Source organism: Molossus molossus, unplaced genomic scaffold, assembly GCF_014108415.1.
Source record: "Molossus molossus isolate mMolMol1 unplaced genomic scaffold, mMolMol1.p scaffold_m16_p_3, whole genome shotgun sequence".
Taxonomy (NCBI): domain Eukaryota; kingdom Metazoa; phylum Chordata; class Mammalia; order Chiroptera; family Molossidae; genus Molossus; species Molossus molossus.
Window position 1 is genome coordinate 111,831,254 of NW_023425366.1, and position 26,543 is coordinate 111,857,796.

The 26,543-nt window shown below is 51.4% G+C and overlaps 1 protein-coding gene across 1 annotated transcript in view; it reads right to left on the reverse strand.

Moving 5' to 3' along the window:
- Window positions 1-1,659: 1,659 nt before the first annotated feature.
- The window catches only part of CIITA (class II major histocompatibility complex transactivator), a 52,301-nt gene continuing 27,417 nt past the window's right edge, over window positions 1,660-26,543 (reverse strand). The window contains exons 4-20 of the mRNA XM_036279663.1: window positions 25,587-25,649; window positions 25,343-25,423; window positions 23,010-23,054; window positions 21,490-21,642; window positions 20,620-20,763; window positions 19,228-19,392; window positions 18,639-18,707; window positions 15,822-17,472; window positions 14,784-14,942; window positions 14,056-14,127; window positions 10,863-10,943; window positions 9,956-10,048; window positions 8,332-8,418; window positions 5,927-6,010; window positions 5,692-5,775; window positions 4,636-4,733; window positions 1,660-4,068 (exon numbers count right to left, since the gene is read on the reverse strand). Of these exons, the coding sequence (XP_036135556.1) occupies window positions 4,658-4,733; window positions 5,692-5,775; window positions 5,927-6,010; window positions 8,332-8,418; window positions 9,956-10,048; window positions 10,863-10,943; window positions 14,056-14,127; window positions 14,784-14,942; window positions 15,822-17,472; window positions 18,639-18,707; window positions 19,228-19,392; window positions 20,620-20,763; window positions 21,490-21,642; window positions 23,010-23,054; window positions 25,343-25,423; window positions 25,587-25,649 (3,107 nt within the window). The 3' untranslated portion in view covers window positions 1,660-4,068; window positions 4,636-4,657. The remainder of the gene's footprint in view (window positions 4,069-4,635; window positions 4,734-5,691; window positions 5,776-5,926; window positions 6,011-8,331; window positions 8,419-9,955; window positions 10,049-10,862; window positions 10,944-14,055; window positions 14,128-14,783; window positions 14,943-15,821; window positions 17,473-18,638; window positions 18,708-19,227; window positions 19,393-20,619; window positions 20,764-21,489; window positions 21,643-23,009; window positions 23,055-25,342; window positions 25,424-25,586; window positions 25,650-26,543) is intronic.

Genomic DNA, 26,543 nt, shown 5'->3' on the forward strand with positions numbered 1-26,543 from the left:
CCCCTGGAGACCTGCTTCTTTTTTCTTCTTCTTTGAATTTTGGGAAAGGAATTCATAAGGAGAAAACCTCATATTTGACAAAGGGGAGCAGAGTCCGGGCCTCCCAAGTTGAAGATCCAGCCAGGTTTGGAGAGTCTGCCCAGACTGAGCTGGCGCGGGAGGCCCGGGCCAGTCTCCTCTCCGCTTCCACAAGCCTGACAACCAGGGCCAGCCTTAGGGGTGTGGTGGCACAGGCCGGGTGGCCACGCTGGAAATCAGGGCCAAAACCCAGAGAAAGAGGTGTGGTATCTCCCCACCCTCCCTTCCACGCCGGGCACGCAGTAGACTCCAGTAAAGATAGAGGCTGGAGGGAGGGAGAAACGAATGAGTGAAATTGGATCCACTTACAGTTTCATGGGAAAAAAAAATAGCATAAGTCTCTCAGTTTGCAGAGCACCTGCTGCTTCTCAAAGCACCTTCACACACACACACCATGTTGAACCAAGTGATTAGCTCTGTCCTATAGATAAGCATGCTGAGGTGGGGACGACAGGTCCCGCAGGACTCAAGAGAAAGGACAGTTGCAGCACCGCTTGCCTTCAGGCGGGTCTAAGAAAGGGGAGGCTGAGAAATGTGAACAAAAGGCATTCAAGAGGCCCGAGGTGAGCCTGAGAAAGGAGACATTGGGAGAGGCCTGAGGAGGAAATGAGGGTTTAAAAGATGCATCCACTTGAAATCCACCAAACATGAAATCATGCCATCAGCACACAGTATGACTCCCAACGTCACATACCCAGATTCATGTGAGCATCACTTCTCCCACCCATCAGACGGGGCTCAGGGACCAGGTCCAGCACACTGTGCCCATGGAGAAACCCTCCAAAGAAGTCAGGAGGCAAGTTTGGCCATGGCTGGGTTTCCCAGTGGTTAGTGTCAACTCACAGACTAAAAGGTTGCAAGTTTGCTTCCAAGTCAAGGGACCATACCTGGGTTTCAGATTCAATCTCCGGCCCATGCAGGAGGCAACCAATCTGTGTGTTACTCTCACCTCAATGTTTCACTCTCTCTTCTCCTCCTCACCTCCCTCTCTCTAAAACAATTAAAAAAAATATCTTCAGGTGAAGATTAACAAAAAAAAAAAAAGAAAGCAAGTTTGCATCTTGACGGCCTCCTTTATAGGGGTGTGACTTTAGACAAGTACATCTATGAAATAAGGACAGTCATTTGCCCACTTCATTAGATGACTTTGTGCTAATAATCAAGGTGTCCCTCTGGGCTGAGATGGCCTCACACCAGGACTCCCAGCTTGGCAAGCAGAGCCCAGACTGGTTTGCACCCTCCATTGATCCCCTTGTCCAGGTGCCTTTGTACAGTGCACAGACTGCCCAAACCATACCTGGCAGGCTTGCCCAGAGATTTTAAAATTTTTACTAAAGTGCAAGACTTACCAAAGCATCTTATTCACCACGGAGTGGAATGAATAAAGCAAAGTTGTGGTGAGGCTTATTTGTTCATTTCACAAATGTTTATTGAGCGCTTACTATGTGCCGGCACCTTGCTGGGAGCAGAGGGCACAGCAATGAACAAAGTAGACAAGGTACTTACCCTCCTGGAGCTCACGTCCTAGGATAAGAGCAGACAGCACAACAAATAAATGTGGAAAAGATAAACTAGTGATGAGGCTGGAGAGTGGGGAGGGGGTGTCTGTTTAATGGAGTGATCTGACACGCCTTCCTAAGGGACTGTCCTTTGAACTTAGTCCTGAGGGATGAGAAGAAGTCAGCCATGGGAAGAACTACCAATAACATTCCACGCAAAGGCTAGAGTGAAACACATTCATGTGTAACAAGGACAACTAACATGGATTGAGCTGTAAGCCAGGCTCTTGTTCTCAGTGCGTTGGCTCACTGAGTCTCCCATAACCGCATAATGAAGATGGTGCTATGAGTATGCCCCTTTTACATATGGGGAGACTGAGGCACAGAAGTAATTTGCACAGGTGGTGAGCTGGGCATTGAGTCCAAGTGATCTACCTCTAGAGTCTGTGCTGCTGACCCTAGGCTCTGGTCCCTCCTGAGTAGGGAGGGCTTAGCACGGTGCCTGACACAAAGTAATAATCATTGCTAATATTTATTGAGCACGTATGATGTCCTTTGCACTGTGGTTAGTGCTCTACATGTATGAATTCATTTAATAATGGTAGCCATCCTTAAAAATCATTACTCGGAATAATTATAGCCTCTGATCTCATTTTGTCATCTCTGAATAGACCCAAAGCAGTGAGTACAGTAGTGCCCTCCCGTCTGGCCAAGGGTGCGGCAGACACCTCAAATGGGGGGATATTGGCTTGGTGATCATCACTGTGTCCGCACAAAGTCCATGAATGCAGGGAAACCCTGGGAGGTGGCGCCGGAGCTACTTAAAGCCCAAACCTAGGTCACAACACCTGATGCCCAAGGCGGAAGGTGCCCGTCTCTCTACAAGGATTGCCAACCAGGTAGCCCGGTAACCCCTGAGATACCCCCTGCCCCTGACTCCCAGTTGCTGGGAAGAGGAGGAGAGTATGGGTCCAGGCATCAAGGCGATGCACTAGAGCTGAACAGTCAGCTCCCACTGCTGCCAAAGCCAAGTCATCCGAAACCAGGGCTCTGAGTGAGCAGGCCGTGCCCCAGTGCAAAACAACAGCAGACGAGCTGGCAGCTCTCCGGTGGAGAGCGAAGCTGCCAAGTCCCTTCCAGGCTTGCTTTGGCTGAGGCAGAACCCCAGCTGGGCAAGGGATGGCTCCCAGGATACAGGGGGGTCAGAGGCAGAGGGAAGCACCCCCTCTGCAAGGCTCATGGTGCTTTGACCTTGCTGCTCCCCTAATAATGAATCTCCCCCCGAATCTTAGCACGTCATAAAGAAAATCCTTTCTGAAAAGACAGGACTTGGACCAAGCGGACTCTGCTGTGTGTTGCGCACACACGTGTAGCAGGGAGAGGAGAGTGGTGGTCCCTGTCACAATGGACAAAGGATAGGACAGAAGTGATGATGTGTGACTTCTAAGATTGGGTTATAAAAAGGGTACAACTTCTCTCTGTTCTTTCTCCCTCTCTTCCCCCACTCTCTTCCTTTTTGGGCGACCACCCTATAGCCCAGCCAGTGTGCTGTGCAGAAGCCCAAACTAGCCCATGTGGAGAGGTCCCCCACTGACAGTTCCTTAGAGGAACCGAGGCCCCCAGCCACGAGCCAGTATCAAGTGAGCAAGCCTTCAGATGACCCCAGCTGACACTGAGTGGGACAGAGATGAGTCCAAACAACACGTATGTGAGCAGAATAAACGTATGTGTTGTTGTAAGCACTACATTTCGGGGTGGTTTGTGGTACATTCAGTCCCCGGATCAGTGGGCACCCCAACATGGTAATCATGCCATAAACTCCAACACCGGACCTGCCTGTGGGACTGGAGGAACCATTCACGTTGCAGTGAAAGGCAGCTGCGCCCCAGTCCGTCCCGCTCCCCTCCTCCATCAGCGTGCAGTCTGGTGTTATCCAGCGAAGGTCCAGTGCACCCGGCCAGGCCTGGCTCTGGCCTCAGCAAACAAACAGGGCAAACGGTGAGTCCCACCGAGAGAGCGCAGCTGCCTCACTCCCAGCCTCTGGGAATTGGCAGGTCGGGTTCCCTTCTGGTATCCTCAAAGTGCCAAGTGCGCCCTGTGAGGACAGCAGCCTGGAGAAGTGCTTTCTCCCAGGCTGGCAGGGGCCTGGGGAGGCGGAGATGTGGCTGCCTCAGTTCCTCGCTCTGGCCTGGCCACGACTCTGGAGTATCCTGTAGAAAACGCGCCAGGTCTCCGGGGCGGACCACAGCTGCCAGCAGGCGCCCGCCTGTCTGCCGGGGTTGCAGCAGCTGAGTAGGGCTGACATCACCTGGGCTCTGAAGGAGCCTGGAGCCGGGCCTGGGTCTGTCCACAGAGCAGGCCATGGGGTCTTTCCACAGCCAGCCCGGCTGGTGCCAGGACACTGAGGCTCACAGGATATGACCTGAGAAGAGCTGTGTCCACAGATAACCCAGTTCAAGGTCCAGTGTGCTCAGTGTCCTCAGATTAGGTGCTGTGGAAGGTTCAGAGAAGGGGTAGGTCAGGAAGCTGTAGGAGGGGGTAGCTGGACACATGGAGAGTGTTGTCGAGATTGGGGAAAGAAGGGATGGTGGGAATGGAGGACAAGACAGGGTTTGGAGGGGGACCTCACAAGTCAGAGAAGCGGGCAGATGGGAAGATCGTCATCTGCACCGTGAGAGGCAGGAAACTCAGGTAGGGTCCTATCACGACAATCTGAGCCATCGGGTAGCCAACAGGCTGAAACAGCAGCATGTATGGTTCGGAGTCCCTGAAGGAATATCTCCCCAATGCTATGGGGTGTGGACAGCCCACCACCCTGTCCTTGCCCCGGTCTCTAAGCCTGATCACGGGGAGGGTCCTCAGGGCCCAAGCCACACAGCCACCAAAACAACTCCACCGAGCCCAGTGCAGAGATGGGGGGCCCCCGATGGTGCATGGTCCAGGGGTGGCCACCCGGATCCCACCTGCTGCCCTGCCCACTTCTTATGGATTCCGCCTTCCCAGGATGCTGACTCGAGGGGCCCTTGTGGTTCTCCCCTCCCAAACCCAGCCCAGATACCTTTTCCCTGGCACAGCGGGGGTCATCTCAGGCTGATCCGGGAGTCCAGCTGCTGCAGGTGTTCTTGGACACCAAAAGGGATGGTGGGTGTCCACATCCTGTGATGGGGACATGAGACACAAAGGCCAGGTTAGAGGAGAAAGTGTGACCCGGAGCCCCAACAGAAGCTGCCCCAAACCACTCTTCCCACTCAGCTTTGGACCTTGGGGACTTCCCAAGGTCCAGTATAGGGGCATGGGACAGCAGAAGCCTAGGAACCCCTAAACCCCTTTCTTTAGACCTGGATCTGCTGCTGGCTTGCTGTATGACCCCAAAAACGTTGGTTAAATTTTATGCCTTATTCTCCTCATCTGTAAAATGGGTCTATAAGATCCACCTATCCCTCTTAGAGGATATGAGTAATTATGTAAGTGAAAGTACTTTGGAAGTGTATAAAGTACCAGTATTGGTCATTAGACATCATGGTGATGTAATAAGTTTGGTCTCTTTGAAACTGCCAATTTTTTTAGGTCACAGTGGTTTATGTACTCAATTTCATTTTTTTTTTTTTTAATCCTCACCGGAGGACATTTTTCCAGTTTTTGTTCAGGTAGAGTGGGAGGGAGAGAGAGGAACAGAGAGAGAGAGAGAGAAACATCGATGCGAAAGGAACACATCGAGTGGCTGCCACCCGCACAACCGACCAGGGCCGGGGACAAACTGCAACCGAGGTACGCGCCCTTAGCGGGAACGGAACCCGGATCTCTCAGGACCGCAGGCCGACGCTCTAACCGCTGAGCCAAACCGGCCAGGGCCTCAATTTCATATTGTTCAACCCAAAATACTGAGCATTTTCATGTACCAGACACTGTTCTAATCACTTTATAAGTCTTGACTAATTTAAACCTCACAAAACTGCTTGGAAAAAATTTTACTACCACTACCATTTTACAGATGAAGAAACTGAGGCCAGAGGGGTGAGGAGTCCTGCCTGCCCAAGGTCGCACACTGGTAAGGGGCAGAGCAGGATCTGAGCTCAGGGCTCATGGAACCGCCACTGGGGCCACCGAGACTTACGCCAGTGTCTCCACATGTGGGCACTTTCTCAGGCTGGCGGTGAGCTGCTGGGCCCCGGCGGCTGTGAACTTGTTGTACTGGACGCTGGGGAGAGAAACCCATCCTGGGGCCTGGCCTTCAGGATCATCCAGCCCCAGATCAAGGCCACCACCACACTTGACAACCAGACCTCAGCCCAGTCCTTCCCATGATGCCCCGGGCCGCTGCCACCCACGGCCCAGGTTCCCATACTCACTCCAGCACCCGCAGGGATACCATGTCTGGAAGCACGTGTGCCAAGCTCTCGGCTCCCACGTCACAGATGCAGTTATTGTACAAGCTGCCAGAAACAGAAGTCAGGGGTTCAGGGCCCAGGGGGATCCACACCCAGCTGGGATCACTGCCCCAGTTTACAGAGGGCAAACTGAGGCCCAGAAAGTTGAGGGCTCTTCTCTCTGGTCACACAGTGAGTCCAGGGAAGCAGCAGGACCAACAGGAGGTAGCTTCCAGGCTGAGACTTCAGGAGTTCAAATCCCAACTCTGCCATTTGCTGCCTGTGTGACCTTTGGTAAATTAGTCAACTCCTCTGTGCCTCAGATTGCTCCTCCATAAAACGGCCATGATACAGAGTCATTGCGAGAAGGAGTAAATGAGTCAATGCTGGTAAAACACACAGAATGGGCCAAACGTGTGGAATGAACTAAATCTTAGCTACGGTTATTTCTACCTCCCAGGGTGGGTTGGGAGGATTAACTGAGTTACCCTAGAAGGTATGACCAGCACTGAGGATAAAGGGGAGAGACAAGCCCAAGCCTGGGCCGGCTCAGGTTTCTGCAGTGTATTCACAGCCGTCGTTTGCAGTGTTGAAAATAGCGCGACGGGTGTAGTTGATGCTGACTTAAACTGTACATTCATTGCTAAGCATCCTTTTAACAAGCCAGGGACTGCTGTGGTTCTAATTTCAAGGCCATGACTTGGCCATGACAGCCTCAGGGCGACACTGCAGGGCTGCATGGAAAAGCAGTAAGTCACTACTGCAGCAGAGTGGATTCAGGCTAAACGCCAGCATCCCCTGCCGTCATGACTTGGCTGCCACCAGGGCAGGCACCAGGCAGGGGCTTTGCGGTCTCTTTCTGGGGTAGGTCTTAGAACCCAGGAGGACTTCCTCCTTGCACAGGCAGGGGGTCCTTCCCATATTTCACTGATGCCAAGAAGCACATGCTCATATATTTGCATATCATTGAGATCGGGACCTAATAATCAGTGGAGTGTCATCTTATAATCTGCCGTGTTTTGTCCTCTGAATGACGTCTTACAAATGGCATCTCAGGTTCCATGAAATATGAGGTTTCTTTAAGCATCAGTTGGATCACCTCCATAGGCCCTACCTGCTTCTCCATTCACAGCAGAAAGACTCCAAACCTCCCTCCTAACCTCCAAAGGCCTCTCCGCATGATCTGGCCTCCACTTACCTCTCCCGCCTCATCTCCCTCCCTCTGTCCTTCATTCACTATATCCAGCCACAGTGGACCTTCTGGCCCTCAGAGACCCAACCTATTTCCTATTTCCAGGGCCTTTGGATCTGCTGTTCCCTCTTCTTGGAATTCTTTCCCCCTAGAGCTGCCAATAGAAGGGGAATGGTCACCCCCTCAGAGGTCTCCTGACCTCTCTGGTGAATTCAATATTCCTATTGTAATGCCTGGACCCTTATTAGTTTCCTTCCCAGCATAAATCACTATTTTAAAATACTTTATGTATGCATGTGCTTACTTGCTTATTATGCAAGAAACTTGAAAACAAGAACCGCATCTGTTTTGTCTGTAGTTGTATTTCTAGCTCCTAGCACAGGCTGGCCCACAGTTGATATTAGAGGATGTTAGATTCCTTGCACAACTCTAGGGGGTGCCAATCACATAGACTAGGAATTAGACAGTACACAACCTATGCAACTGCACCCAGTGGCCCTGAATGGAAGGATAAAAAATGGATACATCGATAACTCAAACCAGATGTCATCTACCCTGGGAATTTGACTCTGGCTGTCTTTGGCAAATGATGAGGGCTGGGAAAGGAGAGGGAAGTTCCTCCCAATCTAGTGAGAAAGGAGAGTTGGCAATACTGAGCTGAATGGGGCTCTGGTCCAAGCTCTCAGTTCCCTCATTAGCTGCTGTATGACCAGGGGCAAGGCTGGAAGTAAACAAAAGCAAGAGGTGCTATGCTAAATTATACCACAAGGTGGAAGTATAAGCACTGACTGGTAGTGAGGGCTAAGAGCCAGCCAGGGCTGCCGGAGGGTAGTCAGTCAGTCAGCCTTCTAGAAATCACCACCTCTGGACTCTAGAAGAAGCTTAGTCCCACTATCCCCTGGGGAAAGAGGACCAATATGTATTGTGCTCAGCACTGGACCAAGGGCTTTCCATAGGTCATTGGGATGGTACCCATTTTCCAGACGAAGACACGGAGGCATTGCCCAACCCCAGGTTAGGGGGTTGTGTTCATATTGGAATTTAGGTCAATGCCTCCCTCCTCTGAAGTTGTGCAACTCTGACACAGCAGAAAAGCCCCTAGTGACTGCCCCCAGGGTCCCAGTGTGGGACTTTGCGGTGGGCACAGAGGGGGCTCTCTGCCTCCAGCCCTCCAGCGCAGCAGGGCCCCACTCACCTCAGACTGAGGAGGGATGCAGCCAGTGAGGGCAGGGCCTCAGCGAGTTTGCAGGCGCCCACATCAGTGATGCTGTTCTGGGACAAGCTGCAGGGACACAGAGAGAGAGCCAAACTTGTATGTCCCTTCCTTGACCCCCTCCCCTGGGGCGGACCGGTGAAACTCTTGCTTCTTCACAGCGTGGCCCGGGGCAGCTAACAGAGGACAATGGACCTCAAGGAGAGCTGTGGGCAATGAACTGTGAATGGCACCGTCATCACGGGAGACTGACTGTTAGGTCCTGTGGCTGAGTGGGGTGATGGGGGTGAGGGTGCACATGAGACAGAGGCAGCACTTTCCAACCACACCTGTGCTATAATTTTTTTTTTCTTATTGATTTTAGAGAGAGGGGAAGGGAGAGGGAGAGAGAGAGACAGAAACATCAATGAGAGAGAACATCATTGGCCGTCTCCTGCATGCCCCTCACTGGTGATTTGGCCCACAACCTGGGCATGTGCCCTGACTGGGAATCGAACTGGCGACCTCTTATACATGGGTCAATGTTCAACCACTAAGCCACACCGGCTGTGCTGTGCTGTGATTTTATAGCATCCCCTTTGAATGGCTTTTCAGCACTGTAACTAAGTGTTCATGTTATTTGTCTAATGGCTGTGGGCTCCACAAGGCAAGGGCCCAGCTCTGGTTTTTGTCTATTACTATATTCCTGTGCCTAGAGCAATACTAAGCACATAGTAGGTACTCAATACAAATTTAAGTAGTGGGGAGAAAGGAAGGAAAGAGAGGGGAAGGGAGAAGAGGGAGGTTCAAAGGGAAGGAGAAAAGGAAAGAAGGAAGGAAGGAAGGGAGGGAGGGAGGGAAGTAGGGAGGAAGGAAGGAAGGAAGGAAGGAAGGAAGGAAGGAAGGAAGGAAGGAAGGACTAAGAGAGGGAAATTGGGCTTACTCACAGTGTTGCCTAGAACACTACAAATTACTTGAGAAGTCTCAGTATCTTACAATCAAGGAAATGCCTAAGTGAATTCTGTGGCCATCCTGATCATGGTTATAAACTAGGGTATAGATAAATTTTGATGATACCATCTAGGTTAAGTAAAATAAAAAAAATTATATTTATCTTCTTAAATCACATCCATCTCCTACATCCCAAAGCCCAGAATAGTTAAAAAAAAAAAAAAAGTACTATGTTATTAATGTTTTACTGATAAATCCTAATCTATGTCTCCCATTTCACCTCCAGTGTAACTTTCTGTCACTAAACGTTGTCTGCTTTTATTACTATATACTGTAGAATTGTGGATGTGTTTTCTGCTTGTTCATGGTGTCTTCTCCCTAGAAGACTCCTGAGGCCAGGGACTTTGTTTGTTTGGTTTAAAGCGGGATCCCTGGGACCTGGAAAGGGGCCTGCACACACTAGGAGCTCCTTAAATACTTGCTGATTAAATTAATAAATGATTGGATGCACGGATGATTGCATAAAGGAATGAATGAGTGAACGGGTAAATGAATGAATTGATGGATAGATGATTATGTGGACGAATGAGTGAATGGTAAGTGAACGGAAGAGTGAAAGGGGCAGCTGGCCTTGGGGGGACAGAGGTAGCAGGAAGGGCGGGCCCAGCCCACTCACTTGAGGGTCTCCAGGGCCTTCAGCTGAGGGAAGGTGGCCGAGAGCTGCGTGACGCCCTCATCCCCGATCTTGTTCTGGCTCAGCGAGTCCAGGCTGCAGGTGGAGTCAGTTGGAGGGCCATCAGCCAGCACCCTGGAAGTCACCTGACCTTTCCCCTCCCTCCAACCCATCAGGAGCCTCCTCCCATGCCCCCCACCTCGGACACACCAAAGCAGATGTGTGCTCCAGAGCTTTGGGGAGCAAGTCTTTATCACCTGGGGGTACCAACTGGCCAGCCCGGGGACAAGGAAGTAGCTCCCAAAGGACCTGAATCCCTAGTTGGCTTCCTGGTAGCCCCCATGAACTTAGGTAACTTCTTGAGAACCTCTTGGGACCTCAACTGTACCGTGGGATCATTTTCTCTGACCCTGGTCCCTGGAGCCCATGAGCAACACGTGAGGGGAAGAGTTTCAAAGGTCACAAAAGGATTCAACTTTTTTTTTCTTTTTAATTTCACTCAAGGATATTTTTCCATTTATCTTCAGATAGAGTGGGAAGGGGAGAGAGAGAGAGACAAAAAAAAAGAGAGAGAGAAACCTGATGTGAAAGAGACATATCGATTGATTGCCAGGACCAGGGATGAACCGCAACGGAGGTACGTGCCCTTGACCAGAATCGAACCTGTGACTCTGGTCCACAGGCCGACACTCCAACTGCTGAACCAAACCAGCCAGGGCAAGAGGATTCGACTTTAAAAAAAATTACTGGGGATTCCCATCTGCTGTCGCTCCCCTGCAGTGGGGGTCATCTGGTCGCTCACACCAGCCCCACAAAAAAGCAGGACAGAGAGACACACACACAAACAGGGAGAGGGTTTGGGGACACCAAAGCCTGAGGTCAAGGGGAAGGCTCTGGGGTCGATACTCACTCCAGATGCTGAAGGGAGGAAAAGGCCTCAAGGATCCTCACCAGTTTGGGGAAAGCCTGGCGGCCCAAGACAGGGCCCAGCCTAGGACGCAAGAGCAGAGGTAAGACCCTGAAACAGTCATGGCTCCCCAATTCAACCCCAGGCCAGGGTACAGATGGGGCATAGAAGGCAGGCCCGCCTGAAGCTCCCTCTTTTCCCTCCCTTCCCTCCCTCAGCCCCACCAGGTGGGACCCCAAATCTGCCCTGGGAAGATTTCCCAAAACCCCCTCACGTGGCCAGTGGGGGGATTCCCAGCTTTCATCTGGGAGTGGGGTTCTCACACAGGCACCCTTCTCCTGCCCTGGCCTAGGAAAGTGGTCCCCAAATGCTGACCTGGGGATCACTACCACCTCCAAGAAAGATGGTTTACTTATTTGCCACTGCATTTGAACAACGAATAGAACTGTTTGTTGAGCACTTACTACGTGCCAGGAACGCAGCATGTCCTTCACTCAGACTAGATCTCGTTTAATCCCACAATGACTCTGAGCAAGGGGCACTTCTTATCCCCATTTTACAGATAGGGAGATGGAGGCACAGAGAGGTTAACTAACACACACAAGGTCATAGAGCCTGGATCGATTGTCATTCAGACCAGCCTTCAAGGGATGAGAAAAATAAAGACAATGGAGGGCTGTTTTGTTTTGTTCTTAAAATATGGTTAAATATATTCAGTGTAAAGCTAGAACAGTCCTCTATTCTGAAATTATATTCTTTGGACCTTAGTGACATTAAAATGTTCATTCTTTGATAAAATGATGATTCCAACAGTGGTTATTTTGCTGGTTTGAATGAATGTACTTGATACAAAGCAAAAAGACGGTAACTGCACATAGTTCCTCTGAAATATTGTGCCTTTGACACCCCCAAGTCTGGGAACCGCCAGCCTCAGTGAAAGGTCACGAGACGGAAGTCCAACGTCTGATTCAAATCTAGGATTTGCCACTTCCTTCCCCCGGGGCCTTTTGGGCAAATCTTTTCACCTGGGAACCTCAGTCTCCTAAAATTCAGCCCTAATCTTACGAGGTTTTTAGAAGGATTAAGGAATTCATTCATCAAATATTGATTCTTTGCTGCGTGTGTTCCAGGCCCATAGAGCCCATCACAGAGACAGCAAACCCTTGCCCGGTAGAGCTGCCGTTCCAGTGGGTAAGACAGATAATCAAAGAAACTGGCCAACTCTCTGGTGTGGGAGACAATGCGTGACCTGGGGAAAAGTACAGTGGCTTGTGGGACGGAATTTTACTTTTAAAAGTGGGGGTCCGAAAAGGCCTGGCTCTAGTTTTCTAGTGACAACTGGAAGGAAGTGAGGATGTGGACCACGCAGACCCTGGGGGAGAGTGTCCCGGGCAGAGGCACAGCCAGTACAGATGCTCTGAGGGAGGCAGGAGCATGCTTAGTAAGACTGAAAACCAGCGAGGAGACCCATGTGACTGGGGTGTAGTGAGCAAGGGCAGGGTTCTAGGAAGCCAGGGCGCGGGGTGCACGAGGGCTGAATCAGAGAAGAAGCCTGTCTAGCAGCAGCTGAGCAGACTGACCTAGACAGGTAGGTGAGGCCTGCAGTGTTTCGGGCACAGCGGCCATCAGTCAGACACCCCAAATAGCCTTTTCCTTCCTTCCTTCCTTTCTCAGAACTTTCTCGGGGCTTCCAGCCTCCAGGTGGCCCGTCTCCCCGTTCTGGGCTGTTCCACCCCACGGTGCTGTTCCCCAGAGCACAGTTCCGACCTTGAACTAGGGGCTTTTTAAGCTGAAAATAAGTCAAAGCTAGAGGGGCCCTTGGTGTTTTGTTTTCATACATTTCCTCTTTTCAGCAGCATTTTTATCTCTGCACAAATTTGGCAACTTGTCTGTTTGAAACAAGAAACACTTCTTTTTCTGGGGTGCAGGGGGGGCAGTGACCAGGAGGAGCAGAAAGTTTGTGGGTGGCAGCTAGGAACCTTAGGCAAGTTATTTAACCTCATTGGATCTCGGTTTCCTCATCTGTAAAATGGAAAACATAATGACTGTCCCCCAGAGTAGCTCTTGAAATTAGTGAGATTATATATCAGATGCATGGAGTACACTGTGTTTAATAATTCCTTCCTAATCATTAGATGACTATCGATTCCCTTACAAGGACCAAACACGAACTTAGCTTTTTCCTTTGTTGGAGCAAGAGCCAGGCTGCCCTGACTTTTGTGACTCTGGACAAACAATTTATATTCTTTTTTTAAAAAATGTTTTTATTTTATTTTTTTTATTCCTCACTGAGGGTATTTTTCCACTTATTATCAGATAGAGTAGGAGGAAGGGAGAGAGAGAAAGAGAAACGTGGATGTGATAGAGCCACATCAACTGGTTGCCTCCCGCATGACCCAACCAGGGCAGGGGACGAACCGCAACCGAGGTACGTGCCCTTGACTGGAACCAAACCTGCGACTCATTGGTCTGCGGGCCGACGCTCTAACCGCTGAGCCAAACCAGCCAGGGCTTAAAATGTTTTTATTGCTTTTTTTAGAGAGGAAGGGAGAGAGAGATAGAAACATGGATGTGAAACAGAAACATCATTCAGCTGCCTCCTGCACGCCCCCTACTAGGGATTGAGCCTGCAACCTGGGCATGGGCCCTGACTGGGAATTGAATCTGGACTTATTCCATGGGACTATGCGCACACTGGCTGGGCAACAATTTATATTCTCTAGGCCTCAGTGTATGCATCTGTACAATGGGGAGATAATAATACCTCCACCCTGTGTGGTCTCCCACGGTTCATCCCTACTCTTTATCAAGTTTTACTGCTGTAATCACCTCCTCAAGGAAGCCCCCTGGTCTCCCCCACAGCTGCACTCTCACAACCCTTGAATTTTCTGCTACTCATCACAGCAGGTGGCAAATGTCTAATTACACTAGGCTGCAAGCCCATTGAGGACAGTGGCCCTGTTCATCTGAGTAGGTCTGTTAAATAAATGAATAAGTATGCTCACCAGCAAACGGACCAGGTATCTTCACTCGCCCACCCTGGCCATGCCCCAGCTCCTAGAAGCCAGTTTCCACAGGGGTGGGGTGAGAGGGTAAGAATAATTCTGGGGACCCATCTGCATTCTGGTGGCACAAGCTCAGCTAATGCTGGAGAAGAAACCTCACGGGGACCCCAGATAATCCACCCTTTGCTTACGCAAACTCCAGTTTCTTTAGGTCCCGGATGGCGGGGAGTTCCCTAGGTGTGTCTTCTGAGGAATTTCGTGTCCTGGGGAGAACGGGCAATGTTAGGCGGGAACAGGCTCGTGGCCTGTTGCTGAGCCCCTACCTGTGTGTCCCAGGATTCCCTCAAAGACTGTCTTTCTTGTGGCTACTGTTGCCCACCATTAAAAAGAAAAACCTCGGGACAGGGCATTATTAAGGCATCACTGTGTACACCATAGAAGAAGCGCAGAGTGGGCACTTAGCAGCACCCATCCCAGAGTACCTAGTACATGCTCAAACAATGCATGGTGATGGCATCGGTGAAAGACAGCTGTTCTGTGGTCAAGTTTCCCCCCTCTCTGGACTTTAGACCTCTGCTACCTATAAAATGGGGATGATACTGGGCCTGGCTGCCTTGAAAGGTGGCCTTAGGTGTCACATCTGTTACTAGATGCAGAAGGCAGCTCATTAACTCTTCGCAAGGGGGAATACACCCCTGGCTTTGGCTGAGAAAGAATTAGGTACAGGATGACACGTTTTGAAGGGGACAAACTGGTAAGCCCTGGGGGCACTGCCTGGGTGGTAACTGCACTCTGGGTAGCCAGTGCCCAGGGCAAGGGTATAGAATGTCCCAGAGGAGAGCTAATGGCAAACTTGATCTTAGGTCCTATATGCCTTCAACTTGCATGGCCTGGCCCACCTCCCACCCCTTCCGCTCACCTCTGGATCTGCACCAGGTTGCCCAGGTCTTCCACGTCCTTCACGGACTTGGCTGTGAAAGGCTCAATCGTGAACTTCTCTTCCACCGCCTGCAGCAGCTTGGCCTCCCCACGCTGCTGGAGGGACTCCCACAGCCCCACCGTGTCGCTCAAGGCGGCCCTGTGGAGGGAGGGCCTCAGACCCAGGCACAGTGACTGGGCTAGACCACAGTGGAGGGGCAGCTTCGTGAAGGGACCTCCCACCTACTCAGATACTTTCCTTCTTCAACGGAACCCCCACCTCCTCCAGAAAGCCTTCAGTGACCACTCCAGCCCTTATTGGTTCCTTTTTCTCAACTTTCCGATGGGTTTTGTTTCCCATTTTGCTTTGGCTACTAGGAAGCTCAGTGCTAAACTCTTGATTGAACCCCTACAATGATGTGGGACCTTACAGCTTGGGTAAATTATGTTTAGGGGGAAGGTAGGAGAGATTCTCTGGAGATTAGGCTGAAGTGACCAAACAGATTACAGAAAAATTTAAATTAGCCAAAGTAAGGAATTCAGACTTCATCCCGAGGGTAGTAAGACACTTCTAGAGGGTTGTAAGTCTGACCAGACTCAAGTTCTGGGAAGATTGCCCTGATGGTTAAACACAGTGAGGTGGAAGAAGAGAGAATAGATGGAAGTGGGAGGTTGAGGGAAGGCTGTGGCTTTAATCCAACCATGACAGACAGTGCTGTGATGAGGGGTGGAGAGCAGAAAACAAATTTGAACCCCAAGCAGTCTTAGAGTCTAGACATGGCCCAGTGCCTGGCAGATGGTGGGCCTTCAAATATTGGTTGAAAGAATGATGCTGCCCCTCACTGGCTGTGTGACCATGGGGAAGCTGCTGTCCCTCTCCGAACATCAACTTCCTCATCTTAAAAATGAGGCAGTCACTTCTACTCCCACCTGCTGCTGTGCACACTACATGACACCCCACAGAGTGACTCAGCATGGCGTCGAGACCACAGTGGGTGCCCAATGCAAAGAAGCCCTCTTCCCTCTCCCCCGACCCCACCTGAAACGGGTGACACAGCTGAGTCCCACGAGACTCCTGAGTCCAGAGGGTTCAATGCCAGTGCTGCGGAGGTCCAGAGAAAAGTCACGGCCCGCTGTCTCCAAGGTGCTGCCCAGTACGTGGATGTCTGGAGGTGTGAGCCGGGTACCCAGGAAGGAGAGGTGAGCAGGGAGCCCCTGCACCACATGCTGCCAAAGGCCAGCGTCCGACGCCTCATGGGCACAGTGCAGCAGCTCCAGCAGCCGCCCTGCCTGCAGCAAACCTGGCTGCAGCCGCTTCAGATACCTGCTGAGCACCTTCTGCTTCTTGTCCGCCACCGCGGCCACCGCCGGGCCTGCCAGGACTCCCAGGCAGCGGGCTCGAGGCTGGAAGACCAGCCCGGCCAGGAAGCGCGGCACGCCCTCCAGCCAGTTGTCATAGGGTCTCTTCTTCCTTGGGGTTAATGCCAAATACTGCGGCAGCTCCTTGTCCTTGATCTCACTGCTGAGAGCCAACCACACGGCCCCCAAGAAGCACTGCAGGAGGAAGCTGTGGAAGAACAGCTCGGTCTCTGGGGCTCCAGGGGCGGGCTGCACCAAGCCTTTGGCCACAGCCCAGGCCCTCACCTCCACTGAAGGGAACTGGTCCTCTTGCAGGGTGCTGTGATGTTTGCGGCCCAGTTCCCAGGCCAGCCTGGCCAGTGTCTCCAGGGCCCCTGGGGGGCTGTCACGGACTGTTGGGCCTAGTAAGCCAACGTAGAGTCCGGTAAGTGTGGAAGGCAGCTCAGCCGCCTCTCCCAGCTCCAGGAGGGCCTCCGAGAGCTGGCACACGGCCCGGCACACAGTGGGACTGTGGCAGTGACTGAGAAGGAGCGGCTGACCCCGGAGGAGTGCCAGGGCTCTCTCCTGGTGGCGGGTGGCCCCCGACTGCTCAAAGTAGCGCGCCAGGTAGGTCTCAGCCTGCTCGGTGGAGAAGCCGGCCATCTGGAACAGGGCGTCAGCCTTGCTGAGGCTCTGGGCCAGGCGGCCCCGGGACCGGGCCATGACCAGCAGGGTGCAGCCTCGCAGCAGCTTGCGCTGCAGGAGGCCGGATAGCAGCCCCCGAAGGGAGCGGGGTTCCCTGGACATGGGTTGGCTTGTACTGTGCACGAGGCCCTCTTGGGCTTCGAGCTCCTCACAGGCGTCCAGGATGAGCAGAACGCGGTCAGGCCTCCTCAAGATGTGACCAAAGACCTCGCTGTCCACCGGCCGTGGCTGCGGGCTCAGGGAGAAGAGCAGATCCTGCAGGCGGTAGGTGTCCCCTGAACGGTCCACACCGTGGCAGGGCAAGTAGAAGACAAAGTCGTACTGCGGCAGCTCGCCAGAGGCCCAGCTCCGGGTCACTGCCCGGGCGCAGTGGCTCTTCCCCTGTCCTGCCTTGCCCAGCACAGCGATCACCCGTGTCTCACGCAGCCACTGGCGGTCACCAGCAGCAAGCAGCACCTCGGCCAGACCCCTGTGGGCTGGCTGCTGCTCTGCCCAGTCCAGGGTGACCAGTTCCCTCTCCAGGCTCTTGCTGCTGCTCCTCTCCAGCCGTGCCCGCACCAGGCCCACCTCCACCAGGATGCCTTCCAGGCCTGCGGGCTCAGCCTGGTACTTGTCCCGAAGCGAGCGGCAAAACTGCTCCACACTCTCTGCAAAACCAAAGGATATATGGAGTGTGGGGAGGATGCTAGTGGCAGGACTGGCCACCTTGTGGGCAGCCAAGAGGCCAGCCTGGCCACCATCGCTAGCTTCTTCATTTGTTCACCACACAACCCTCACCAACTACCTTCTTTATTATTATTATTATTATTATTATTATTATTTTATCCTCACCTGAGGACATTTTTCTAATTTTTTTTGTTCAGGTAGAGTGGGAGGGGGAGAGAGGAAGAGAGAGAGAAACATCGATGTGAAAGGGACACATCGAGTGGCTGCCACCCGCACGACCAACCAGGGCCGGGGACAAACTGCAACCAAGGTACGTGCCCTTAGCGGGAACCGAACCCGGGTCTCTCGGGACCGCAGGCCGACGCTCTAACCGCTGAGCCAAACCGGCCAGGGCTACCTTCTTTATTAGATGCTTCATTCAGTTACCCAGACACTCCTTCATTCCTTCAGCTTCTCACTTATTTACCTATCAACTCCTTCATTTACTCACTAACCTTCTTCTGCTCACCCACAATAGGGAGGACGTGGGTGGGGTGTTGAGTTAAAATTGTGGAATCCATGTGTCTAGTTCGCATCCTAGCTTCACCACTTATTAGTGTACTCTTGAGCATGTTACATACCCCACTATGCCTCATCTGTGAAATGGGGATGTCAACACTGAGCGTGGCCTTATTACGGGGTAGGTCCTCAGTAAATATCACTTAAGAGTGATTGAGTGCGGCCCTGGCCGGTTTGGCTCAGCGGTTAGAGTGTCGGCCTGCCGTCCGGAGAGACCCGGGTTCGGTTCCCGCTAAGGGCATGTACTTCGGTTGCAGTTTGTCCCCGGCCCTGGTTGGTCGTGCGGGTGGCAGCCACTCGATGTGTCCCTTCACGTCGATGTTTCTCTCTCTCTCTCCCTTCCTCTCTCACCCTCCCACTCTATCTGTACAAAAAATGGAAAAATATCCTCGGGTGAGGATAAAAAAAAAAAAAGAGTGATTGAGTGAGGAATGAATGCTGGTATGATAGAGGGCCCACATGAGTGAGTGAATGAATGAATGAACCAACAAATAAGGGGTTGAATAAGTGTTGAGTGAATAAGCGAAATAAAGTTAGATTTTGCTCCCGCCTCCAACACTCAAGGCAGAGGGACCCTGCTACCACTCACCAGGCCATTTTGGAAGCTTGCTGGAGACCTCGTCAGCTGCCAGGCATTGGGTGGGAGACATCTTGTCCTCTAGAGATGAAAAAGGAGGTGCCAGAGTTAGGGTGAGGGGTACCCTAGGGTCTTCCCTTCCTCCGAGACATCCAGTCCTCTGAGTATACAGCGGTTAGAGCCGACAAGGGTTGGGGAGGGGGTCACAAAGTGGGGACTTGTATCCTGCCCAAAGATGTCCTTTGGCCAGCTTTACTTTTAAAATCTTTCACTGATGTTTTAAAAAATTACAATATCTATGTAAAAATCAAGATTTCTAGATTATGCCAACAATTGAGAAGATCTGGCCACACTGGGCTTTCCTGCTGGGTGACAAGCTGGTGAAGGCTGGTGGTCTTGTCTAGGTGGAACATGGGTTCTCCAGCTGTCCCCTCACCCACCCTCTCAGACCCCCCGGAGGCCCTCCCTGCCCTGTTTTACATAAACATGGAGTGCTTGTCTCTAGAGTCCGCTGTCTGTGGACCCGACTGACTGAAGCAATTCTTTACCCCAGAACCTGAATCCTGCTCCCAGTTACTCTCACAGGCCCTGAGGTCCTTACCTGTTACGTTTGCGCGGGAGGTCAGGGCAGGCTCTGGCATGCTGGGAAGGTCAGTTGCGGATGGGGTGAAGGGACTGGTGGAGCCAGGCCGGTCTGGGGACTTTGGGAGGCTGTGGATAGCTGGACTGCTGGAAGGGGGTGCTTGGCTGGCCTGGGGCATCTCACCTACATTCGGTGGGAAGGGAATATAGAATAACCAGGGGTCCATCCAGGAACCCACTTGAGTTACCCAACCTCAAGTCAGGCTATGGGGCTTGTGAAGTCTGGGGAGAGGAGAAGGGAACGTCCAAAGGGCAGCATTTCAGGATGGAGTTGAGGAAAGAACTCTGTAGTTACATTTAGCTTCTGGAGCCTTGATTTTCCCACCTGTGAAATGGGCACAATCAGCTCATAGGGAGCTTAGGGCAAGGGCTACTGTGGCACTGTTTCTACTGTATGGTCAGTCCTCATTTTCCTAGCTACTCAAAATGTTTGCCTGCTTCTGGGGCACCAGTGCATTATACAAAAACTGGCCTGTGACCTTCAAAGGATGCTCTTCAATCGAGTGGAAGTGCAGCCCTAACCTCATTCTCTCTCATCCCTGAGGGCTGAAACATGCCTTCCCCTGGGCAATTCACAGCCCATCAATGTGGCAGCCAGAAGGGAGCATTGTACTGATCACAAAACAAGGAAATTCAGAGAAAGCTGTGCAAGGGTGCACACAAAACTGTTCACAAGAGTATACTAAAAGAGTGAGGGAAACACTCAGTAATTCTTATAAGCAACTCTTACTGTTTGGCTTTTTATTTAAAAAAAAATTTTTTTTTTGGTTAATCCTTACCTGAGGATACTTTTCCATTGAATTTTTAGATAGAGTGGAAGGGGGAGGGGCATCAATGCAAAAGAGACACATCGTTTGCTTGACACATTGATTGTTGACTCCTGCACGACCCTGACTGGGGCCAGGGATTGAACCCGCAACTCAGGCACATGCCATTGACTGGGAATCGAACGCACGACCCTTCAGTCTGCAGGCCGATGCTCTAACTGCTGAGCCACACTGGCCAGGGCTTGTTTGGCTTTTTAATGAGTATGTATTGATGTTGTAGTTTAAAAATAGAATAATGTTTAATAGTGGGGGGGGAAGGAAGAAAAGACTAAGGCTTAGTGGGGGAAAGTGACACATAGAAGGCCACACAGCCACTCAGTGGGTCACTCACCCAGACCACCTTGGGAATCTCTGCTCTTCTACTTTGATTCTTGGGAAATGGGAACACAGAAAGGTGTTCCGAGGAGGGAGGGTCAAGCTAGGGTACTAGGCTACAACCACCAAATGCCTGGGGTGTGGGGGAGGACCTAATCAGGAAGTAGTCAGGTAGCAGGGACAGAGGGTGGAGGGCAGGTCTCACTCACCTTGGTAGATGAGGATACTGGACACCTCTGTCCCAGTCCCTGAGATCTGCCAGAGCCCCTGGGGCAGAGCAGGGAGAGTGGAGGTGACGTGGATGGGTCCGGCTGGGAGACTCAGGCAATTTGACAAGGAACTCGAGAGGGGCACTGCAAGAGACAAGGGCAGTGAGGGGGACCCTCTGCAACACCTGTTTGTAATCCTGCCTTGTGATTACAGTCGGCCCTCGCCACTTTGCACTTCGACTTTTGTTGCTTCACTCTTTTGTGTTTTTTTTCAAATATATTCATTAAAAAGTTGATCGAGACAGTGAAAATGACACAGCGTGCGCTCAGTTGTCTGAGTCAATTATACACCCTGGATTACAATTACAATTAAAATTACTGTACGCATGGACTGTAGGCCTTTGTATTCGAGCACCCCAGGAATCCTTCAACGCCAGGTGCAACCACCAGAGTTTGGAACGGATTAACCGCGATAAACGAGGGATGACTGTAACATCTGACTCCTTTCGAAAGGGCTCCAATCTCTCTAAGAGCAGCAGTTGTGTCTGTCTTGCCCATGGCAGTGTCTGGCACCTAACAGGGTCGTGGCACAGAGAGGTCGCCGCTCACAGCTGATGAGTGCGTTGGCTGGCGGGTGATTCTTCAGTTGGTGGGAATTCCTTGCTGTGCCTCCCAGGAACACGGTTCCTTCCAGAGCATGTACCTTCCAGGTACAGACTAAGTTGATGAGACTCAGAGGATGGGACTGGCTAGGATGGAAGTGGGTGAGACTGGTCGGGGGAGGGGTTCCTGTCCTTGGTGGCCCCTGCCTTAGTCACTCCATAGGCACAGGGAGTCAGGAGGGCCACCTTCTCCAAGCCCCTTACATACCAGGCCACAGGATGGGTTCCTCCAGCTGGATCTGGGCAGATGTTGGTTCCTTGTTGAACACAGCGGGTGGTGATGGGCAGGGCAGAGCTGAGGAGTCACTCACTGGCCCCACCAGAAAAGTACCAGTCACCATGGGCACAGGTAGGGGTTCAGCTGTGTGGAAGGGGCCATGTTAGAGGCTGCATGAGGTCTAGGGGGGCCTAGCAGGGCGTTTCTGGGAGGAGAGCGCTCCAGGAGCAGAGAGGATCTCTGTCCCGGCACCTGGAGGAAACTTCTGCCCTCTTCTCACCCCTGGGCGAAGCTGGTTTGATCAGCAACTATTCTGTGCCAGGCAGCTAGCCCCTGTCCTCAGCCCTTTCCTTGTGGCTGACCCTCAGAGCTTCCTGAGACAGACACCTAGTGATGACCCCACCAGGCCACTAAGGCAAGGCAGACCTATAAACAGTCTGTTGGCCCAGGTCCCCACCACCTTCTACAGCCAGTCACAGGGTCCCTCGGTGGACCCTAAGGAGTCCCAACAGTTCCCACAGAAAAGAGGGGTTGTATCCCCATCAGACTGGGGCAGGTGTTTTTCTCCTCTGTTTAAGAGGAGATCTAAGCTTGGCCAGTGTGGGTCAGTGGATTGAGCGCCATCCCATGGAATGAGAGGTCTGGGTTCGATTCTTGGTCAGGGCACATGCCCAGGATACAGGCTCGATCCCCAGTAGGGGGCGTGCAGGAGGCAGCCGATCATGTCAATGCTTTTTTCTCTCTCTCCCTTTCTCTCTAAAAAAATCACTAAAAACATATATTTTTTTTTTCTTTTCTTTTTTTTTTTTTTTAAGAGAGAGAGGAGCTCTAAGAGGGTAGAGACTTGCTTCCCCCACTGGATTGGGAGTTCCCTAAAGACAGGGACTACTTCCCTGTTGTTCTGGGATCTTCACAGGCAAAGCCCCTACCTCCCCCATCAGATTGGAACTCTCTAAGGTCAGGGGTGAGGCTTTCTCCATCAGACGAGGAGCCTTTCATTCTGCAGTCTGTTACCCACTCAGGGGCTGGTCTTTGCAATAACAACTGGGTGAGAGGAGAGGGGAGTGGAGGGGAAGAAACAGAGGAAGCATCTGGGGGGAGAAGATGGTGAGCTAGGAGGAAGAGGATCACTGAGTCATGGGGGGCAAGAGGGCACTGGGTGACCAGCTGACCCCAGATGCTGCACTCTGCAAGGAGAAGGCACTGGGCAGTAGAACAAGATGGGGGTGGGGAGACAGGGTCTCGGCTCTGACTCCGCATAAAGAAGAGGGCATATCAGAAAAGAGGCTTTGTAGGAGAAGCTGAGTCTCCCAGCAGCCCTTGAACTGTACAAACTATGAAATCAGAATCTTGGTTTCAATCCCAGCTCCTCTTCTCACTAGCTGTGTGATCTTGAACAAGTGGCTTCACCTCTCTGATCCTTGGCTTTCAAATGCCAGTTTATAGGCACAGCTGAGGAGGCCCTGGCTTTCCTGCCTCGCAATCTCCTTGGGCCCACCAGCCCTGCTCACCCAGCTTCCTGTGCTTCAGGTCCACAGGCAGCTCCTCTGGGAAGGCTGCAGAGAGAAGACCGTGTCAGCAGCCCCAGGGAAGGGGCGGTCCAAGCCAGGAGGGGCTCCTGGACCCCAGCAGGCCAAATAGCTTTGCCTTAAATGGCTGGGATGTGGCCTTTGGGGTCCCATTCTCTTGCCCTGACCATTCCTGCCCCCCTCCCTTGCCTGTCTGCTTGTGACCAAACCCCACCTCAAAGCTCGCAGGGCAGGGAGGCGCTAGAAGTAGCAGAAACACAGAGGGAACAATCTAGATGAGTTAGAGTTTTTAAAAATAATAGTAAAAAAACAACAACATGCTTTTGATCCCTTCTTGTGTGTCTTTGCAACACAGCCTCTCTGAGCCTGGGGTTTCTCATCTGTGAAGTGGGGTGTGGGGAGGTGTGATTTCCACCTCACCGCAGGAGTACATTGAAAATCAGTGAGTGAGTACCACTTTGCACAGCAGTAAAGAAAGAACACTGTGTCGCTTAGCAAGGGGTAAACAAATCATGGCTCATCCACCAACGAAATACTCATGCAGCCCTACAAATGAACAAAGATGCTGAGATGTATGGGGAAGTGTACTGGTGTCTGCAATTTACTTTTAAATGTTCCAAATATAACACGAATGAAAGGGTGGATGGATAGGCGGATGGGCAGATGGATAGAGACGCGTTACGGCGAATAGAGCCAAACATGAATTGTAGAATGTAAGTGGTAGGTATGTGGTTGTTTGGAGTAATTTTTCCATCTTTATGGTCTGTGGAAACTTTTCACAGTAAAATATTGAACAAAATTTTTATTAAATGTAAACAAGAAAGAGAGAGAGAGCAAAGATGGAAAGAAGAAAGGAAGGGAGGGAGGGAGGGAGGGAGGGAGGGAGGGAGGGAGGAAGGAAGGAAGGAAGGAAGGAAGGAAGGAAGGAAGGAAGGAAGGAAGGAGAAGGAAGGAAGGAGGAGAAGGAAGGAAGGAAGGAAGGAAGGAAGGAAGGAAGGAAGGAAGGAAGAAGGAAGGAAGGAAGGAGAAGGATGGAAGGAGAAGGAAGGAAGGAGAAGGAAGGAAGGAAGGAAGGAAGGAAGGAAGGAGAAGGAAGGAAGGAAGGAAGGAAGGAAGGAAGGAAGGAAGGAAGGAAGGAAGGAAGGAAGAAAGGAGAAGGAAGGAAGGAAGGAAGGAGGGAAGGAAGGAAGGAAGGAAGGAAGGAAGGAAGGAAGGAAGGAAGGAAGGAAGGAAGGAAGGAAGGGTACCCTGGAGGCAGGACCATTTTTCATCAATAATACAGAAATGACCTCCCAGACATGTCAAATGAAGAAAGCCAGGAGAGAACAGTATAATAAAAATTTGGTCATTTGTATAGAAAATTAAAAAAAATAAAAAAGATTTGGCATATAGATAAATAACATTTCTAAGAAAAAGGAAACTTAACAACAAAGGTGGCCTTCAGGGAGGGAAACAGGGAAATAAACTGAGGAAAACTCTTTGAAAATAAAGAAATTGATACAGGACTCACACATGATCTGGTACATAGTACGCACTTGATTAACTGTTATGCCCACTTTACAGACATTTTCATTCAATCGATATTTATTGAGAAACTGTTGTATGTCAGGCACTGTGCTAGATGCTGAGGATGTATGATGAGTGAGAAAGACAAGGTCCCTGTCCTCACTGTGGGGGCCCTGAGGCTAGAAAGAGTGGAGGGTTATAGGAATGGAAAGAAGTCGGTGTGGCTGGAGCACAGCGGCTTATGGGGATATTGGAGTGGTGGAAAGGGCTGGATCATGCAGGCCTTGTGCTATGTATTTTGTAGCCATTGGAAGGTTCACAGGGAAGCAAAATGATCTGATTTGTATTTAATAGCTTGTGTTGGCTCCCAGGCGAGGACAGATTGAGGAGGCAGGAAAACAGTAGGAAGCTCAAAAAGTTGCGGGTACTTGCCACAGTCACAGAGAGCATAAAAAGCAGATCCAGGATTAAAACCCAGTACCTGCTGACTTCAAAACCTGTGCTTGAAGAGACCTCCCTCAAATACAGGAGTGATAACTAAGGACAAAAGGGAAAGTCCTTAGGAAATGGCAGTCAGTACGGCCAGTGATAGAGACCCACCAGGAGAGTAGCAGTCTGCCTGGGCTGCTGGCTTCCTCCCTGGGTCACCAGGGAGCAGTGGTGTGAGAAGAGGCAGTTGGGAAACCCAAACCCAGGCAGACTAGACAGGAGTTAATAAGGGAAGCAACTGGGAGCCACAGCAGGCTTTGGAGCCAAGCAGGGCCAGGAGTCAAGCAAGGCTGGGTAGGATCAGGGAGGGGCTCACTCACGTCTTTTTTGACATTTTTGTCCTGCTTCCTCCAGCACCTCCACAGTCTCGCTGATCATTTCTTCTAATCCTATGTGCTCGACTTTGGAGAAAAACCAAGGACACCAACATGCACAGTCAATGGACGCCCCAGGTGAACCTGTGTTGTTTCTATGTTGGGAAGGGATCTGACCACCTGTCAAAGGGTGGCCTTCAGCTATTACAGTGCTCCCCAAGGAACAAGGAGCCAAGAGCCCCCAACTTACTGAAAATGTCTTTGCTCAGGCCCTCGAACTGGGAGTCCTGGAACACGTACTGGTCCAGTTCCGCTGCCCAGACAAAGAAAAGTGCAATCAGCGAGTTCTCAATAATGTTTGCTGAGTGATCAGATTCACAAAAAAACACTGAACCTTCATGGGCTCTTAATCTAATTGAAGGGGTGGGGTCTGTACCCATAAACACTTATCTATTGCTATAAAGTAGTGCAGTGCAACGTGGATGAGTTGTCAGGGGGGCTTGAGTTTAAATTCCAACTCTATCCCCCACTAGCCCTACAAGTTATGTGACCATGAGCCAGTTACTTAACCTCTCTCAGCCCCCATTTCATCATCTGTGTAATGAGAATAAATGGTGCCTACAACCCAGGGATGGATGGTGAGGATTGGAGGCGCTACATTGAAAGCATCCAACACAGTAGTCAGTACACACTAAGCACTCAATAAACAGTGGCTAATTATATGAAGTAGGACATGATTTGGCACCAATGGGAAGACCATGATCATGGCAGGAGGTCAGAGGAGAGAGTGGGATGGGGCAGCCAGGGAGCACTTCCCAGAGGAAGGGATCCTGGAGCCAGGCCTTGAAATATGGGCAGCGTCTGAGAGGTCAAGAGTGGAGGGCTTTGTGGATAGTGGAGACAGAGCAAGAGAAGGTGTTTGGGGTACATGTGGGAAACTGAGAGACAGGTGTTTGCAGTAGAAGTTTCATGTTGGAGAAAGTTGGGACTTGACTTATAGACACTGGAAAGCCATAAAAGGCTTCTGAGCTGAGGAATGGAGTGAGGGCAACAATAATAATGAGGATGACGCCCAGCTGGTGTGGCTCAGTGGATTGAGCATCATCCCATGGACCGAGAGGTCCCAGTTTGATTCCCAGTCAGGGCATATGCCTAGGTTTCGGGCTCGATCCCCAGTAGGGGGAGTGCAGGAGGCAGCCCGCTGATG